At 40.9% G+C, this 18,644-nt stretch overlaps 1 protein-coding gene across 6 annotated transcripts in view; it reads left to right on the top strand.

The window, feature by feature from the left end:
- The window catches only part of SOBP (sine oculis binding protein homolog), a 119,690-nt gene that overhangs the window by 15,289 nt on the left and 85,757 nt on the right, over nt 1–18,644 (top strand). For all 6 annotated transcript variants that reach the window (XR_009744538.1, XR_009744539.1, XR_009744541.1 and 3 more), the window contains exon 4: nt 9,127–9,278. Coding sequence is in view for 3 of the 6 variants with exons in the window: in XM_061460195.1 (XP_061316179.1) it covers nt 9,127–9,278 (152 nt within the window). In the remaining 3 variants the exon portion in view is untranslated. The remainder of the gene's footprint in view (nt 1–9,126; nt 9,279–18,644) is intronic.

Genomic DNA, 18,644 nt, shown 5'->3' with positions numbered 1-18,644 from the left:
CTGGAGGCTATTTGCAAGGGCACCACCAGGCAAGTAGACCATGCTCAGGCAGCGCCCAAATCAAGTGGGACTTTATCAGTCAACGTCAGCTATCTGACCTGCATCTGGAAGCAAATAAGTTAGTGCAGCCTGCAGAGAGTTGGTGTAATAATCTCCTTGTGGCTGATAACTGTCCTTGTCCAGCAGGCTGGTAGCTATGTTTACTGCTAGCAGCCGATTCTGAGTGATCTTCAGGGTTAGTCTCCAGTGCAACCCTTTGCAACAAACTGATACTAAAATTGGTTCTGCTTGGTGTTAGAAGATTCTTACGTTCTACACAGCAATGTAAAGAAAGTGGTTTTTTGTTTGTTTGAGGTCCCCCTGCGTTAAAAATTACATAGAAATAATGAAAAAACCCATAAGTGAAATAGTCAGGAATGACCTAGAAATAGAAACCCCACCACATCTGCACATCTGTGTGGGGTATGTGGCTGTAGTGTGCAGCATGCAAACATCCTAAATTATTCTGCAGCCCTTAGTGGTAAATCTGAGAGGGCACTTAGGGTGACTGCCCTTTTGCTCAGACAGGTTTGAATGACTGTTGTTACATGGGATGAAGGAAGGCTAAAATCAAGATTAGTCAAAGAAGAATGCAAAAAATTCTTTCAGTGCAGGTGAGAACTTGCTGCCTCCTTCCCCTGGCACCTGCAGCACCTGCTGGAGGCTATGTATGGTGTCTCAGTTTCCCCATTTTTTAAAGAGTGCTCTTTGGTTTACTTTCTCTTGTGATCCCCATGGCAGTGCTTCAGTAGGGGAGGTAAACTGCTGGTTGGTCTAGCCTTTGAGCATGGGTGTTGGCAAAACTCTTCCCTTTCTTGCCTCCTCTGCATACAAGTGATGCACTGGGTGCATCTGCTGTTCTAAGCATCCCACACAAGATCCAGCTCCCTGCCATGCTGCGCTGTCGGTGAAGGTCACTGTCAAGGGACGAGGTGGAAGGGGAGGTAGAGAGAATGATGGCATTCAGGTGACTGAGATTTCCACAGGGGAAAGAAACGTAAGGGAAAAATGCTCCTTCCCAGGGTTTTCACAAGATAATGAGTATTTGGGAAAGGAAATAGGAAATAGGATTAAAATCCTCCAACCTGCAGATCAGAGTCTCCACATAATGTTTGCTTCAGTGATTTACAAATGATAATGTTTGGGGTCATACCAAAAGTTATCAGAAAATTGTGAAAATGAAGGAGGAATGGGCTGGAGGAACTGCATCTGTTGAGACAAAATATCTTAAAGGGGGAGCAGAAGCATTTCCAGTGCTGACTACCTTGTAAAATAGGCCTGTGACCTAAGTTGGCAAGTAAATGTTATATTTAAATACTAAAGCAAATAACTAGTATTTTATAGAAAGGAACAATTGATTTACTGTGTTACAGCTTAACATAGCTTTAGATTTAAAGTTTATGGGATTTTTTTTTTGTAAATATAAGTATACATTGGTAACTTGGTGAAACGTGGGATTAAATAGAATCTCTGCTCTGTGAACACTCTGGAATTGCCCATTGTAACGTCTCTCAATATTGTATTGGAGGAATCTGGAAGCACAAAAGGTGTTTTAAATGGTAGTTAGCAGGGCAGTAAAAATTAATTCCAAGATCATCTGTCTGAATTCACCAGGGAATTGGTTCTCTGACTGCATTACCAAGAAGTCTGATTCCAGGCAGAACCTGGTGGCACTTTGCCTTAAATAAAGCCCCATATTATCAGATCTAATTAAGTCTGTATATTGGGAGACTTTCATTTTACTATGCTCTGGATCCCTGTTCAGTATTTCTCAAATCTTATTTCAGTTACTGAACAGCATCAACAATTTCTTTAACTGCAGGTTTAGCTCTCTGGTAAAGACCACTGCAACAAATCCTGTGGTCGCTACTCTTCAAATTCTTTCTCCTGTTTTCAGTTTGAAACGTTGCCCAATTTACACTGATTGTAGGGGTATTAGTGCCTGATTTTTAAAATGCCAATGGTTGCCAGGATGCCTGCCTCATCTAGCCCACTGTTGATGTCTTTTGCTCTCTGTTGAGGGCCAAGTGTTTCCTTTGTGCTAAAAAGAACATCACCAAGTCCATGTATGCACTTTAATAGCATACATTCAGAATACCCAGGGAGTTCCCCCCCCATTAGCTGAAATAGGTGCCTTTTTGTTTGCATGCTTAAAACCTGCGTAAATGCCAGCTTTTAATTGTGTTGTGCATTCAGTCCTTACTGAACTATGCATGAGAATGTGCCTCAACTCATGCATAGAAAACGTGGGCAAGCCATGGTTCCCCAAAATTATTTTTTTTAAAGGAGCTGGGACACTTTGCTTTATTGGCAGAGTCATGAACTTCAAGAGACTGGTCCTTGAAAGGAAATGCATTGGAGAGCCCCTGAGGTATTTCCATAGCGATAATTGCAGCAAGCTTTCTGTTGTCAGCCCTTTTTTCTCAGTCTTCCTCCTGTAATTACTTTTCCCAAGGTACTTTTTGTACCTTAAGTTTGTCGCATGCCCCATCTATTTAGAGGATCAGTGCTTAAGTGCTATCACAAAGGGATCTGCAGCAATGTCTCAGGAGTTTTTGTTTGTTCATTTTTTAGTTAGAGATTAGTCAGATAAAGCATCTTGGGTGTAAGAAAACTGACTGTAATGGTTCTGCCTTGCTTGGGATCATCAACCTCAGGAACTGCTTTGGGATGAAAAATCTGAATACATGCTACTTGGTTTTCTTCAGTGTCAAGCTGGGGTTTCAGGAGTGGCAGGCAGGTAACTCAGAATTAACCATTCTGAAATCCCGGTAGGTCCCAGTGAAATAGTGAGCCTTGACTATTAACGCTGCAAATGCTTGAGTCAAGTTAAGATCTAGCATCTTTAAAATGGGGTCTGCAGTTTTTCATTAGAAAGGAGTGGTGAAAACAGCTGAAATATTTCAAGGTGTGTGCCAGTGGATTTAGCACAGTTCCCAACAAAGGGTTAAAAGTGCTATTCTAGCTCTCTGCCCAAAAAACTGGGATCCAGACTGCCTGCATGAGGGGATGGAATGCAGCAAAGAGAAAAAGAGAGGAAAACAGAAGAAACCACTAGCAAGGAGACATGGCTTCTGATTGCTGTGGTGGAAGGAGACTCGTACCAGGAAGAGATGGGTGATGTGGAGACACTGAGGGGGGATGGGGTGCCGAAATATTTTCTGTATCAGGCAGGTACAACAACAGCAAAGGTACAGGTTTTACACAGGCTCGCTTGGTCCAGGGAATATGTACCCTTTGAGATCCCATACCCTCTTGGTCTTCCTTCTATACAACAGGACTACTTCTGTACTGTGGTTGGGCACCTTCAAGAGGGATATTTTCTTCTTGCCAGAAGGGTTGAGTTTCTCCTGCTGAATTCCTTGCAAGGAAATGTGGAAAGTAAAGTTTTGGAGTACTTGCCCATGGATCATCATAATCTGCAGGATTAGAGTTTGTCGTGGTTTAAACCCTAGCCAGACAGCTTGTTCACTCACTCCCAGTGAGTGGTGCCAGGCTGAGAGCAATCGAGGCCCCCCCCCCCCCCCGGGGCTCTCCCCTTCCCTGCTCCTGGAGGAACGGGGAGGAGGATCGAAAGAGTGCAACTCCTACGGGTTGAGACAAGAACAGTCCAGCAACCAATGTACAACACAAATCACCACCGCTACCACCAACGACAACAATGATAAGAGAAAACAACAAGGGAAGAGAATATGATACCACCGGCCAAGGTACGAGTCCCACCCCGAAGCCCGTGTCCTTCCGGGTAACTCCCAGTTACCCCCCACCCCGGCCATGACGTGCTGTGGTATGGAATACCTCCCTGGCTAGCCCGGGTCAGGCGCCCCATCTCTGCTTCCTCCCGGCTTCCCCTCCTCCCTGGCAGAGCATGAGCCTCACAGAGTCCTTGGTCAGGGTAAACATCACTTAGCAACAACCGAAAACATCGGCTTCACCAGCACTGTTCCCAGGCTGGAAGTCAAAACACAGCACTGCACCAGCTACCACGAAGGAGAAACATGACTGCTACCGCTGAACCCAGGACAGAGCTGTAACTGCATTTATTTTCACCCAAATTCTTGAAATTGGAGTTAAAACTGAAAATAGGCATCATTTAGGTCATGGTGGTAATAGAATGTTGCAGCCTGAAAGTTAGCAAACTGATAAGAATTTATCTCCGGAATTCTAGGGATTTTAGACTCATCCTGCTAATCACTGTAGGCCACACTGGGTTGCTTAGATAAAGGGACAGAGCTGTGGATGATGGATTTACTCTGTTGTACTAGTTGCCTTCCTTCACTTCCCCCACCTCTTCAAATTATGGTTCCATATAAGATCGATTAGTGTAAACTGCTGCTCACTGGGTTTAAGAGGAACAATTTTCTGCAGCTCCTTCACACTGGTTTGAAAGGAATAAAAAAAAAAAAAACAACCCAACCAAACATTCTGCTTAATTAAGACCTAAAGAGGCGGTGCAAACTTTTGATGATTAATTGAAGTATGCTTTAGACTGATGCATATTTAGTTATTATAATGTGATAATTTTATCTTGTTATACAAACTACTCCCTTTGGGAACATGATTTAACACTGCAAACACTCAGTGTTTATTGCATTGTTCATTATAAAAAATACACAAGCTAAAAACTGCAAGGAGATGCATCTGAAAAGAATCTGTGTGTCGGGTGCAGGGACTACTGCTTCCACCTGTAGTGACACAACCCAGGGGCAGAAAAACACAGTATTGGGACTTTCATGATAGCTCTCCCTATGAAGACTTGAGAACTCAAAAAAAAGCAGAGGTTGTGGATTCAGATCTTGTGCTGTATGTGGAAGGAATGTGTTTTTCTATTACCTGGTGTAATCGTAGTAGGCAACAGTATGGATATTTTGCTGAAAACTCCTTTGTTAGTATTCACTTGTCTCTGTGCCAACTTCTCTTTGTCTCACTGTAGGAGTACCTACCTGTCGTGTGACAGATCTGAGAACACGCTAAGCACATTGCAAGAACAGGTCATAAAGTTGCAGACCCTGATGGAGAAAATAAATACAGCTGTTAAAAAATATTTTCTTTCACTTAAAAATGATCTGTATCAGGATTTGAAAATGTTATTTTTGTACTTCACAAATGTGTCAGCCAACTTACATGAGTCCTAAAAGTGATGGGGAATGATCTTCATCAGAAGAGCTGCTCTGGCGAGAGCTCACATAATAGACGTAGCCATGCAGTCAGGATGAGCTCATGTTACTCAAGCAGGTATGCTGAGCCAGACTACCAGCACAAGTTTGTCTGTGAGCAAAGGAGAACATTTCAGACATAGTATACTGATGTAGTTACTTTGGAGAAGCTTTCTTAGGGCAGATCTAGTCAGAAAAAGATTAGAATAAAAATTCCAAGACTGGTTTCACTTAAGCAGTCTCAAACTTCTGGATTTGAAATTCCCTGCTTCCGATGTTCTCATTGCAGCAGGTTCTTCTTGCTGAGTCTTCTAGGAATGGGGATTTGATACGTTTTCCTGAAAGAAGGGCAAAAGTGTGGTAAAGTGATTTTTAAAGACTTTGGCCTCACGAAACAGAGGTCTGTGAAGAAGTGAGAGGATTTTTTCTTGAATAGAAGATACGAATTTCTGGTTTCAGATTATTCTAAGTTGAGTTTAGCAAAAGACAGCAACCAAGGCATGAGATTTTGGCTTTTCTTATTTCACACAGTCTTAATGTTTTGAAGTTTAAGTTACTGCTTCCCACTGCTGTGGACTGTAATGGTAGAAATACATGGACTATTACTTTTCCGTTAATGTTGCAGTCCTCTTTTTCAGTCACACTAAGCTTAATACACTGTAATGAAACATCCCTATTAGTTGTTTTCACAATGTCTGCTCAGTCCTCTACTGCAACCAGTGTCAAGACAGAAAGCACACGATCAGGTCTGGACCTTTATCATTGTCCCCAGCTGTCATCCAAGCCCATAGGACATGGCTCTGTACCTATCCCAGGTACCAAGAATGGGTCTTTTTCTCTGCTGTTCTTAGCTTCACTTGAAGCTGAAGAAAGGATTTTATTTTAGAGCCTGTCTTCCTCTCACTAGGCTGCACAGGGCTCTTGTTGATGGTTGTTAGGGAATTAGTTATGTGGCACTGGATGTGTTCTTTTCCCACCTGATGAACTGCATTACAAGAAGTTAGAGTTGCTTCAGAAATTGACTTGGGCAAACCTATGCCTGATGGAGCAAAGATGACTTAAAAAGTGACATATTAGTGCACCGTTTCAGGCAGCACATGCTCCAAACTCCCTTCTGAAGTACTGTTTCCTGACTGCTTTATGTTGCCATACTCAGCTAATCCTTTTGTAGCAGTGTTCCTGAGTCTATTAAATAGAAGCGGCATCTAGTTTTATTATTGCTGCTACTATTATAAAGATTATATTGTGACCATTCTTTGATGACTGGGGTGAGAAGGGAGTAAAAGAGAGAAATAATTGAAATTCTTTGTATTTAGGCACATTCCCTTCTTTCAAAATGATGAACATTTTCATTAGTATTGATAATGCCTCCTGGATATCAGCTGTCTGTTCCTGGAAGCGCAGACAGTGGCTGGAAGTAGCAGTTTGTAGACCATTTTCTGCTGTTTTGTTGACTGTCAGATCCATGGACCGCAAGTGAAGCAATGCTGCTTCAAAGGATTCCTCTTGAGGTGGTGGTGGCATTCTACTGGTCAGGGCATGGTAAGACAACAACTCGACAGAGTACGTGCCTCTTCCTCTCCTCTGTTTATCTCAGAGGAAGCCTTTAGCAGAAGGTGGTGAATTGAGCCTTACTGTCCTGCATAACCTCCTGCAGAGAAGTGTGTAATGCGGCTTTTCCATGTAAACAGCTGTTGCTGCAGCTGGAATGCTATGTAATTGAAAATGGACAGTTCTGTGGTCTTTCTTATCACCCATGGGAGAAGTTCATGTGTGTCACTGAACAGCAGTTGAATGACAGCTGAGGGGGTTCCCCAATGAAGCCCTTCATCAAAGCCCCTGAGAATCCCAGTGGTGAAGCTCTGTGCTTCTTAAAAACTGTGCCCCAGATGAGCCAACCTGCTTCAGAAAGACCGACTGCAGCATGTACTGTGCCAGTGAAATTTCTTTCAGCTCTATAATTTCCTTTTTTTATTTTATGTCTGTTACTTGCACCAGTAATGAAGGCTATTAGAAAGGTATCACTGGTCACAGATCTTCTGTTTTCCAGAGATAAAATATTTTGGTAGGAGAATATATGTTTCTGTTACCTGAAACAAGAGGTTTCAGTCTGTTTGCTTTGGTTCACAGCATCTTCTGTTGTCCTTATACATTCAAAGGGGCAAGTTCATTCTGTAATGAATTGGTTTATTGTGGTGCAGAAGTAGCTGAATCAATGCACCTTTGTAAAAGCTTAGTACTTCAAATGGCTCAGGGTAAAAATGGGGGGAAGAGCTCTTGGGCTGTGCTGGAGTAGTTAGAATCCTGGCCAAGGCTGGTCCACAGAGAAAGCTGTGATGACAACTGTGCAACACCACCGTAACAGCACTTTGCACTCTTCTGTGCCTGTCTGAGATTGCAGCCAGCCCAAGGGCAGGCTTCTTGACCCTATAGATGGCTAGTGATAATTTTGGCCAAATTGTTTTGATTTCCCTTGATGTTCAGTATATGAAAGTATTTATAATATTGGTAAATCCCACTCTAAAGGGTAAGTGATAAAATACATTAAACACAAATCTGTGTTATAACTTAGCCTTAAATATGCTTTTAAAGGTAGACAGTCTGATTGAAACTAAAAGGTTATTATTTTACATTGTACAATTTTACTTGTAGCTATAAACCATAATACAGGTTGTGGAAGGAAAAAAGTTATTAAACTGGCAATATTTATTCCGTTAAGGTGAATAAAATGCAGCACGTAGTTCTGAGTTATGATAGCTGGGGAAAAGAGCCAAATCACTCTGCTAAAAATCAGTTTGCCAATAATTTTACAGAATGATGACAGTGTAGCTTCAAAAACAAATCCTTTATAGGGAAATGGGATGGCTGCATGACAGACTCCCTGAGCTATGAATTCTCCACAGCTCATGGACCAGGAATTGCTTTAACAATTAGTCTCCAGGGATTACTTTTTTTTTTACAGAAGTTAGACAATGGCTGCTGTCTGTAACTGAAAGGTCAACTGTATCATAGACTGGACATTAGAACTGGAGAATTCTGAGTTTTAAGTCAGGAAGATTCCTGCTAACTTACTGTCATGATCTGTTTAGGAGCCTTAACTATTCATTGCCCAGTTTGTGAAGCTGGGGTGGGAATGATGACCACACAAGGATATCATTAGTACTTTAGTAGTAAGCCCTGGATTTTTTTACATGGCAGAAGGCATAGATGCCACATTTGTAACACACATTGGAGAAGAGCTTGAAAGAGGTTCAGGAACTCTGCCTGAATTAAAAGTTGACCAATGAGTGTGATGACTGGAAAGTAACCCAGCAGTGTTGCATCTTCCTTCTTGTTCGCGTCTGTTTCGTGGATGCATTATTCACACAAAAGCTCCCTGTTTTGTACACTAGTCATTATTTTGAAGCAACACAGAAACAGGGCATTTCATGTGCCTTCTTACTTAGAAAAGGCCTTATGTTAGAAACTTGCCTTAGTGCAGTACCCCTTGGGTGTGTTTTGTCACCAGCTTGCTGAGCAGAACATCTCAAGGGCTCACTACAACAGACTGCAAGTAACAAGAACAAAGCAGCGATACTCCTTGAGCCTCTAGTCTTGGTTACTCGTTTAATGAAGAGTTGTGCACTCTGAAACATGCTGAAAGCTCTTGAGATTTCCGGAGCTTTTCAGCAATGCACCATCTTTTTTAAGGTAATAATCTTTTCCAGCTGTCTTAGAAGCTTTGCCAGTGTGTCGAGCCTGGCTGGTGCAGGTCACTGACTGCCTGAGGATGAACCCGGTGATCACAAGTATGCACAGTTCAGCTCTCAAACAGCGAGGAAGTTAGAAATAGGATGAGCTGGTGCTGGTTGTAGCTAAGAGTTAAGTGTGCAGATGTCTAAGGAAGGTGTTTGCCTCTCATGTAAACATTGTTCTTATATTTTTGTTGTAGAAGATGATGTGTCAAATGTACAAATAATGTGTGCCTGGTGCCAGAAAGTTGGAATCAAGCGCTATTCCCTGAGTATGGGAAGTGAAGTGAAATGCTTCTGCAGCGAGAAGTGCTTTGCAGCTTGCCGAAGAGCATATTTCAAGAGAAACAAGGTAAGTGAAATAAGGAAAGATGTAACCTACATAGACATAGTTTTAATGAGGCCCAGCCTGGGTCTCATTTGGCATCTAATAGAAGTTCTTTTCTTTCGTTTCTCTGTTTCACCTAGTCACTCCACTTTCCATCTGTATTGTCTGTTGGACTGTCAGCCCTTTACTAACCTTGTTTCTTTCAGTTTCCTTCAGCTCAATGTTTGGGTTTTGTGAGAGTCAGAGGATTTAAATACTAATAAGCGTAAACATAAGAGTCCCAGTTTGGGCTCAGAGTTTCAGGATACTTGCTAGATATACACAATGAAGAGGAGGTATCATGGAAATAGGGTAGAGGAGGGTTTAAATATGACAGTGTCACTAAATCCATGTTGAGATCATGGCCAGTGGGTAAATACTTTTGTGGCCTAAGTCTGGGTACCATCACAACAGCAGGCATCTTCTCACTGTAGCTTGTGAGGTCTAGTTTCTTTGTTTTAAAAAGTATCATTATTAATAAATTATCATTGCTGCAAAATGCAGATGCTATACAGTTTTGAGGTTGGGGTAAGCAATGTTAGAACATCTAAAGTAGCATAAAAAGCCCTCCTACTCAATTTAAATTTAACTCTGTCTAAAATTAGAATGCAATCCTAATATTGAATGTCTACAAAAATTGCTGTAATCACTGAAGTGCAGTGCCTGAAAATGCCCTCTAGGTTACTTCAGCAGCTGTTTTTCTGCAGCAGAATGTGTGATGTGTCATTTAAAGAAAAATAACGAAGGAACACTCCAGCATTTTTAGTTGTTGAAAAAGTAGCTACATCCTCTTAATGCTCAATAGCATGAGTCTTTGTATAGCCTTTATTGACTTAGATATGTTTATTACTCATAAAACCCTTTACATTTTGGATTTCTAAATGATGCCATTTTCCCTAATGCTTCAGAACATTCAAAGCCTGTCAAGTTCAAGCTGAATTCAGGACTCTAAATCTGGTGTTTTACATTTGTGGTAATAGCAGATAAGTACATATGGATCCTAGATTCAAGATCCATTGTTATAGCAAATTAACCTTAATAAAATTGGGTCACACAATCCTTAAAAATATAAATAATAAAACAAAACAAAACCAAAAAGCCTGAAGAATTAGGTTGCAAAAATCAGCAGAGTGGAATTTTAGTGGCAGTCTTGGAGAATCAAGCTCATAATGTCTACTGGAGCAGACAGGCAAGCTAAAGTCACATGAGTCTTCTGTGAGAAGTGGTGTTTGTATCCTTTTTTATCTAGGAAAAAGTGTAGGGGAGGAGTGGATATTCACATTCCTTAGATGCTCCTCATTTGAAAATAAGTTCCCATGGATGTATGCATGTGTACTCACATGCACATTTATGCGCATGCAGTTCAACATCCTTACGATGTGTAAGACACTCTGGGTTGACAGGATCCGGATCACCATCTGCTGATGCTCCTGTGACTTTCAGTCACAAGTGGGGTCTCACGAAAGCAGAGTAGAGGGGCAGGATCACCTCCTTCTACCTGCTGGTCTCACTCCTTTTGATGCAGCCCAGGATACGGTTGGCTTTCTGGGCTGCAAGCACACATTGAAGTCGGCTCATGTTAAGTTTCTCATCAGCCAACACCCCCAAGTCTGTATCGTTTCTCCCCCCCCAGCCTGTACCAGTTCATGGCAGATTCTCTTTCATCTACAGCTTAGATCCTGAAATAGGAAGTTTAGATCCCTACTAAATGAAAATAAATACATGTTAACATAATGCATAGGCGTATTTCAGCCTTCTAATAACCTGTGAGTGGTAGGATTGACTATTAGTTTATGGCCATGAATGTAATCAGTCAGGCAATATTTAAAAAAGTCCACTTTTACCTAACTTACTCTTTATTACCTATGTGCTTTGTTTGGGGCCTCCTTGTCCATATATTATGAGAAAGGATGAATTAGAACATCTCAGTCCCCTTGGTTCCCTTTCCTACACCTCTATTAACTTCTTCTAGAAGCTAAAAGATACTGAATGTTTCCATTCAGAAAGCTCACTGTATTCATTACTTTGTATGTATGTAAATAACAATAGATGTTCCTATTCTTTTCATATACCGTCATATCCCAGTGGAGCATCCTATTCTTCACTTAAGAGGCTGCAAATTAACAAAATGTCATATGGGAGGACTTGGCAAAACATGGTGAAATAACATATAATTCATAACATGTTGGTTGCTGCATTGGCTCTGCTTCAAAGCTAAGCCAGTGAGTCAAATTTTCTTCCTCTTTGTGCTCTGCAGAGTCTGGAATTGCACAGGATCTGACCCAGCAGGGGAAATCTGGAGCTGCCCCTTGCATGTGTGGTTATGGCATTAGATGAATATTTAGGAAATGCTGCCATTAAATTAAGACAAGTGCTGTAGAACTCAGCGGACCCTCTTCTTGTTTTGCACTTCACCTGTTAGTAATAGAACAGAGTCTTGGGGAACAAGATCAAAGGAACAGGGCTGCGATAGTTTCAGATTTAACTGCTGACCTTTAATCCGTTATTACTAGTGCAACAGGGTACCTGTCTTCTCCATGAGTCTAATGCTTATTTATGTATTTGAGAAGTCATGCTGCTCTACGCTTTCTCATTTTTCAAACAGAGGAGTAAAACAGTCACGTTCACCTGCCTTATGTGTGTTTTAAACAGCAGATCTGCCACAATATTGGGTAGTATTACGCTAAATATGTACAGCTGCTGCATTTCTGGGAGCTGATAGGACTTTGTGGTCACTTCATTTAAGGCTTGAGTTTCCTAATGGATTGTGTTAAGCCGTCTTCCCTCCTCTCCTGGATGAGAAGTGCTGTAATAAGCGCTTGCTTAAAATGATATGACTGTTTAAACAGTACAGGAAAGTTATCACTAGTGTCTCAAAACAGCACTAAGTAATGCTGCAAACTATCCATCCCTGAACAGTAGCTGCGTTCAGAATTAGGACTTTGTCATCAACCTAATAACAAAATATTCTCCTATACACAGGGCAAATGCACACTGAAGCAATGCATGCCCACAGATTCCCAGCTGGGAGAAGGCTTAGCATGAGACCACCTTGAAGTGCCCCCAGAGAGCAGCAGAAGTGCTCCGCAAAGCCCTGGGTTAGCTGGGTACTGACTGCTTCCAACCTCTAATTCCTTCCTCGCGGTAGGTTTAGCAAAAATGGCAACGCAGTGAAATGAGATGGTACCTTGCTGACCTTGGGAGTGTTTGAACCACCTAAGCAGTTTAGTTGGAGGTGCACATCAGTCCTTCCTGCCTTTTGTCCCAGCAGAGTTGTGTCCCTTTGTGCTCCAGAAGCTGTGCCCCTGTATCCTCTGCATCCATATGAAGAGGATGCAGAGAATCCTCTGCAGCTTCATGGGGATGGGGAGTTTGTAAGGAAAAAGACTTTTGCCACAGGTCTTTTTCAGTCATGATCATTTATCTATCTTAGCAACCATGCCTTGCAAGAATGGAAGCTGAATTCAATAGTTTTGAAATGATAGGGGGTCTTCCCAGAAAGTGTAATTTTATCTAAATTACCAGAAATAAATAAAGAAAAAAATAGAGGGGTTTTACCACATTAAGCAAAAAGTGAAGTACCCCCCAAACAAAAATAACCCAAATCCGCGTTCATGCTTTTACTGTACAATGATAACCTGTTGTGCATCATAATAATACCAATTAAAAGGAAGTGTTGCAGGAAAAGGGAACATTTTGTACTAATGTTTGTAATTGAAGATTTAAGATTTGGAGCTTTTCTGATGCTCCCTTCCTTAGAAACTTAATTTTATGGGCCATCTAATAAAAAGTTAAGTACCAAGGAGGCAGATAAGGGCAAAAAGCACTAGACCACCAAGTTTTAGATTATTAAATTTAAAGGGAACAATTTGATTTGTAATTGGATCCAGTGAGTTTGAAGCCTGAAAATATTAATTTTGAAATTAAGTTTATTGACTCAGTGGGTCAGAAAACAAATTTATTATGGCCAAATAACCAAACCTGGAGTGAAGACTGAATTCATAGGGGTCATAGGCTCACTTCACAGATCTATTAAAGCATAATTTACTTGATTTGACTAAGACTTCAAGAGGCAAAGTGACTGTATCAGCCCGTATTTTATACTTGACCTTGTTCCTGTTTCACACTGCCTCCCAATCAGGAAAAAAGATGGTAGATATTTTTGTTTGCAGTGCAGTCAAATTTCATTTATCCTAATAAAAAAAAAAGGGCATAAATCAAAAATTAAAAGTAAACTGCTGTTTAGCAGCATAAAGATGTAAGCAGTGATGGCTCTTACCTCCCCATACAGGACAGTCAGCAGCACTGTGTGTGGGTCTGTAGGACAGACGGGCAGTGTGTTTTATGCTCTTTTATCTAATCTGTGTAGTAAGAATGAATGTGAACAATCAAATAGGGCTGTAAGAAGTTGAATGTGTTTATTTAGTCATGAGTTCTGTTGCATTAGACAACTCCTTATGTTTTCAGATTATATTTAAAGATGATAAAGTGCACAGAACGTCATAAAACCTTAGTACTCCTGCCTGAGTAGCTTTTTGGTTAATTAATGTATATCACTACGTGATTAATATGGACATGTATATACAAACACATACTAAAGCCTGTGAGTAAACAGAAGCTATCATTCCCCAAAATTATTACTGAGTGTTGTCAGAAAAAGTTCTTTCGATTTCAGGCTTAACTGTGCAGCCTAACAGTGAATAAGAAACACTTAACAATCTCCCTGTTAAGTCAATGAGTAATGGCAAAAAAAAAAAGTTACTTTCTTCTGTTACTTATGCACCTGCAAAATGTAATTTGAAAAGTTATCATCATTCATGTAAGTTTGGAAAATTGCTTAAAGCAGCTTGGTGCAAATAATGCCCCTGGAAAAAAAAAAAAAAACAGGCTTGACTGTTACATCTTCCTATAGGCGCCCTTTCCATAATAAGTTTTGAAACACATGGGGCTCTGAATAGAAAGCCTATTTTTCCTAGAGATTTATATTGTGTTAATTAGGTGTTCAGAAAGGTCAGTGTAGAGCCTGTGTCCTAGCTGATTTGCATAAAATTGTCTGTATTTGGTTCTGTGCAGCTGTAGAGAAACAGGATTTAATAAATGGTTCACAAATTTGCTGCTTCTGCTGTGGGTTTGAACAGAATGTGTGCATGTGTATTTATGTGTGCTTGTGTATGTGCACATCTGTATGTGTGTGCGTGTGCATGTGCATGTGTGTATTTGCCACAGCACCCAATTAATAAGGTTTCTTGCAAATGCTTGAAGGTAGATGGGGAAAAGACAACAAAGATCTCCATAGGTATGATCACTGTGTTGAGATATAAATGAATGCTGATAAGTGAATGCAGATGAGAGGCAGAGTCTGCAGAGGAGATTGTTCAAGTGTGGGGCACAATTGCAGACTTCTTTGAGGAGCTATTTGGAGAAGGAGGGAAAAGGAAAATACCCTCCCTCAGAGGATGTTTAAAGTTTATGGAGGGTAGAAGGTTACAGGAAGTGACCAAGAATGAGGACCAGACACTGATGTCTCAAGTGAATCCTGAGCTGTGAAAAGAGGTGGGTGGCATCAGTCAGAAAGGAGAAGAGCTGGCATCATTGTCTAGCTGTCATCAGCTGCCCTTTTTTGCTTACTGGATGCTAAACCCAGAAATCTCATAAAGCTCCTTCCCCAAACCAGAGCTAGGATTTTTCATGATTATAAGAGGCATATGAAATTCCAAATTAACCTACTGAGGCCATCAGTCAGAATATCCTCACTGCTCACCCACAGCAAAGCAAAACATATTAACATTGCTAACAATGAAATGCATCAGCACCTGACTGATGCCACCGATGACTTAATGAAGGGATCTGGCAAACCTAGCATGCTTGTCAGTTTGCAAACTCAATGGACATTTTACTGTCCATCTGCTGCCATTTAATACTATAAATTTAAATCAAATTCCCATTGTCTGAATTACTAGCAGGTATCCAATCCAATTAAAAGGCATGTTCACTTTTAACCAACATGTCACATTACATCAGTTGTGTTGCATTCTGGCTACTTTGGTTATATCTAGATGAATATGCTAATTGCAGCCTGAGAATCTGCTGCCTCCTGGACAGCAGGCTTTTGATTCCAGTGAAGGATGCTGTTCACGCAAGGTGCCCTCACAAGTTCGGGACAGCTTCAGAGATTACATCTCGACAGAAGTAGATTTTGTTTACACACAAATACTCCAACAAAACACCACTGATTGCATTACAACTTGACTAGAAATGCTTTTAAGGTTTTTGCATGCTGGATGTAAGCAGTTTAGAGCAATGATTTGGATTTAAATAGATGTTACAACACACTGATATGGGAGAAGTCAAAGAAGTTGCTGCCTAGCAGAGTGACTGAGGAAGAAAGATGGCCAGTAGCTGTTTTTCTGGAGGTTGCTAAGGTGATCTACTGAAGTCTTAAATCACTTAGGATGCATTTCTGAAGGGAAATGCTTTGCTCTGTTTAAGAGCTAGGCAAGATAGGCTTCATGATCTGTATCCAGGACATTTTTACATCAGCAAGGGATTTTTGGTTAAAGAGTTTAAGTGCGTAACAATGATGTGTTCAGAAAATAAGCAGATAACACATGGATATTTACTTACCTCTGAATCATTATGGCTCCAACCTATGTAAGCTAGGCAATCACTCAATAAAATACTGCTCTTCCCTATATTCCATGTCTTGGTTCAGGTTACATTAGATGAGCCCACATTGCCTTGGCCTTGTGGGAAATTATGCATCTTCCAGCTTTATTTCCACATGATCAACACAGAATGAGCATCGAGAACAGTCTTTATTCTGATGAAAACTTAGGGTAAATCTCCAAAGTGAATCTAATTTGCACACATTATACTTGGTGCCACTTTTCCCTTTTTTAACGAACACATCAAACATAAATACTAATACGAGCTGGGCAAATAATGAAATGCATATTAAATAATACGTTTGCTCAAAAATATCATGACATTTGAATAAATTATTGCCTTAATGCATCTGTTCACTTCTCAGTCAGCTCATTAACTTAGGGAAATATTGAAAAAGAAGCTTGAGGGGTTTTTTCACTATATATTTTTATTTAAAAACCAAAATTAAGCAAATATGGTTTTTAAAAATATGTTTGGATTAGGAACAGTGTTGTGAACGACACCTTCCATAAACACTCCTCAAAGGATGTATGGAATATTGCAATTAACCATGTAGTTTAACAGGATGAAATCCTGCCCAGGCAGGGGACCATGGTGGGCAGCGGTAGAAAATCTGAGAGACCTAGCTGAAGGTGGAAATTATGTCTAGTCCTAAAGTTTCTCAGGAGAACACTGTCACATTTCTGTGACATTTCAGCAGCGGTGAAGTAATTTGTGCCGTTGAGATGGCAGTTCAGTGGAGTTGCAACATTTCTTGTCAGATGACAGTCTGCATTTGATTCCTCTCTTACTCTCCCATCTTCCCCCTCCATCACACGTAGAAATCTTGGGAAAAATTCAGGGATGAAACTGAGTCAGACCCTGGTAGTAAATCATGTTGCGTATCTTTTGGCCCCTTCTAGGTTGGAAAGTTTAATCCCTTTTAGGTTTCTTTGTGAGCGTTTGCTGGTTTATGGGAAGACTGAAGAAACCCTTACACACATTAACCTTGAATCTGGCCTTGTGAATCTAAATGAGGCTAGGAGAGGCCAAGCAGATATAACTTACAAGCTGCCGATGAACAGGAAAATCTACTACCGGGAATTGTTAGTTAAAGTCAGTTTCTCCTATATATCACGCCATGCTCGATGAGCAAGTGTTAAACTTGCTGGAAGAAAGAGGTGGGGTTTATAGAGCAGAAGTCTGAAAATGTGAAATATCTTTCCCAAAGAAAATTGTTTCTGCAGTGATAAAGGACTGTGGCCAGCTAAGTTCAGTGACGGGCTGCGTTCCATCAAAAACCCAAGCATTGCAACTCGCCTGTGTGAGTTTAAATTGGGCTGAAAGTAAACATATGTTGCAAGTTGTAGGCATGGATGCAATTTGGTATCTAAAATAAATGTACTCATCTGTTTAATAATTTTTAGAAACAGTCATAAAGTAGCTGATGGTTTTGGAGGTGGGAGGGTGTGTGTGTCTTCAGGCTTTGGTTTATTTAATCTCCTGCCTAAGAAGCAGGAGGCCAGACTGCCTCTGTTGCACAGAGGGGCTGGTGGAGATGCTTAGACAGGAGCCAGCTCGTTTGACTGGCAGGGGGAGATGTGATTTCGTTGCTGTCCATTTACTTCAGAAGGAGAGCAGAGCATCCCTGTGGCTTTTACCTGGACTTTGTGAGAGGAGGGATCGTTAGTGGGGAATGGTAGCTCAGCACAGCTTTACTGGGATGTGTGTGAGACCGTCAAGGACTCAACTTCCCTGGTGGCTGAATGCAGTAATTTTCCCCGTATAGCAGAGATGGACGCAGCAATGCTGTCCCCCGTACAACTATCGCCCTACCTTCCCCTGAAATTCGGACTGTCAAATGAAAGGGGAGACCTTTTGAGTTAGAAATCAAACAACTTAGTCTCGGTTACTCTTATTGTTTTTAATTTAGCCCCCAGGCTTTCACAGTTGTTGTGCACAGTGCTAAATCAGGTGGAAGTGAGCTCGTAGAACTAAAGGTAAGTCTTAAAAGCATAATCTAGAGATTTAAAAAGAATACTGGCATTTAGATATTGATGAGGAGGTAGGTTTGAATAATTTCATGGTGTAATAGTAATAATGGTTAATTTTGGCCATTGTCAAATGGTTCAGTCTCATGCTTCCATTTGCAGAAGCAATTTATCAGTATCAGTGCCTTGATAATGCAACTCCCCACTGAGTTTCATCTAATGCTCAGGCATTAAAAAAACAGGGAGCTGTACTCCCAGCTTCTGTGGCAGAGGATGTTAACTTCATCCTAAAGGAAGGAAGCACCAGGAGCTCTGAAAGAGAAGTCTCTAAAATACCGAGAAAAAGGGTTAACCAAGGGAAAGTTTAAAAAAGGGGGAAAAAAGAAGCATTGAATCACTCTGGAGGCTATTTAAGAACACCATATTAGATGCACAGATGGTATGTATACCTCTGAGCAAGGAAAAAGTAGAAAGGGGAGAGTAAATCTGGCATAGTTAAGTGAGGAAGAGCATAAGCTTAAAGGGACACTGTCAACTTTAAAATCACACTTCATTGGAAAATTTGTTACCTACAACTGCTACCAGCAACACCAATGATTACTGTAACTGAAGGATGAGACAAAAACCTCTCTCTGCTTTTTGGTGTGCTTCCTTTGGGCCCAATCCAGATTCCCTTAGTGTCAGTGGGTGACGTCCCATTGCTTGTAATTTACTC

This window comes from Pezoporus flaviventris, unplaced genomic scaffold (genome assembly GCF_033815535.1).
Source record: "Pezoporus flaviventris isolate CSIRO_AGI_PZ_B2104156 unplaced genomic scaffold, CSIRO_AGI_Pfla_v1 ptg000031l, whole genome shotgun sequence".
Taxonomy (NCBI): domain Eukaryota; kingdom Metazoa; phylum Chordata; class Aves; order Psittaciformes; family Psittacidae; genus Pezoporus; species Pezoporus flaviventris.
This window is presented reverse-complemented; position numbering and strand designations above follow the sequence as displayed.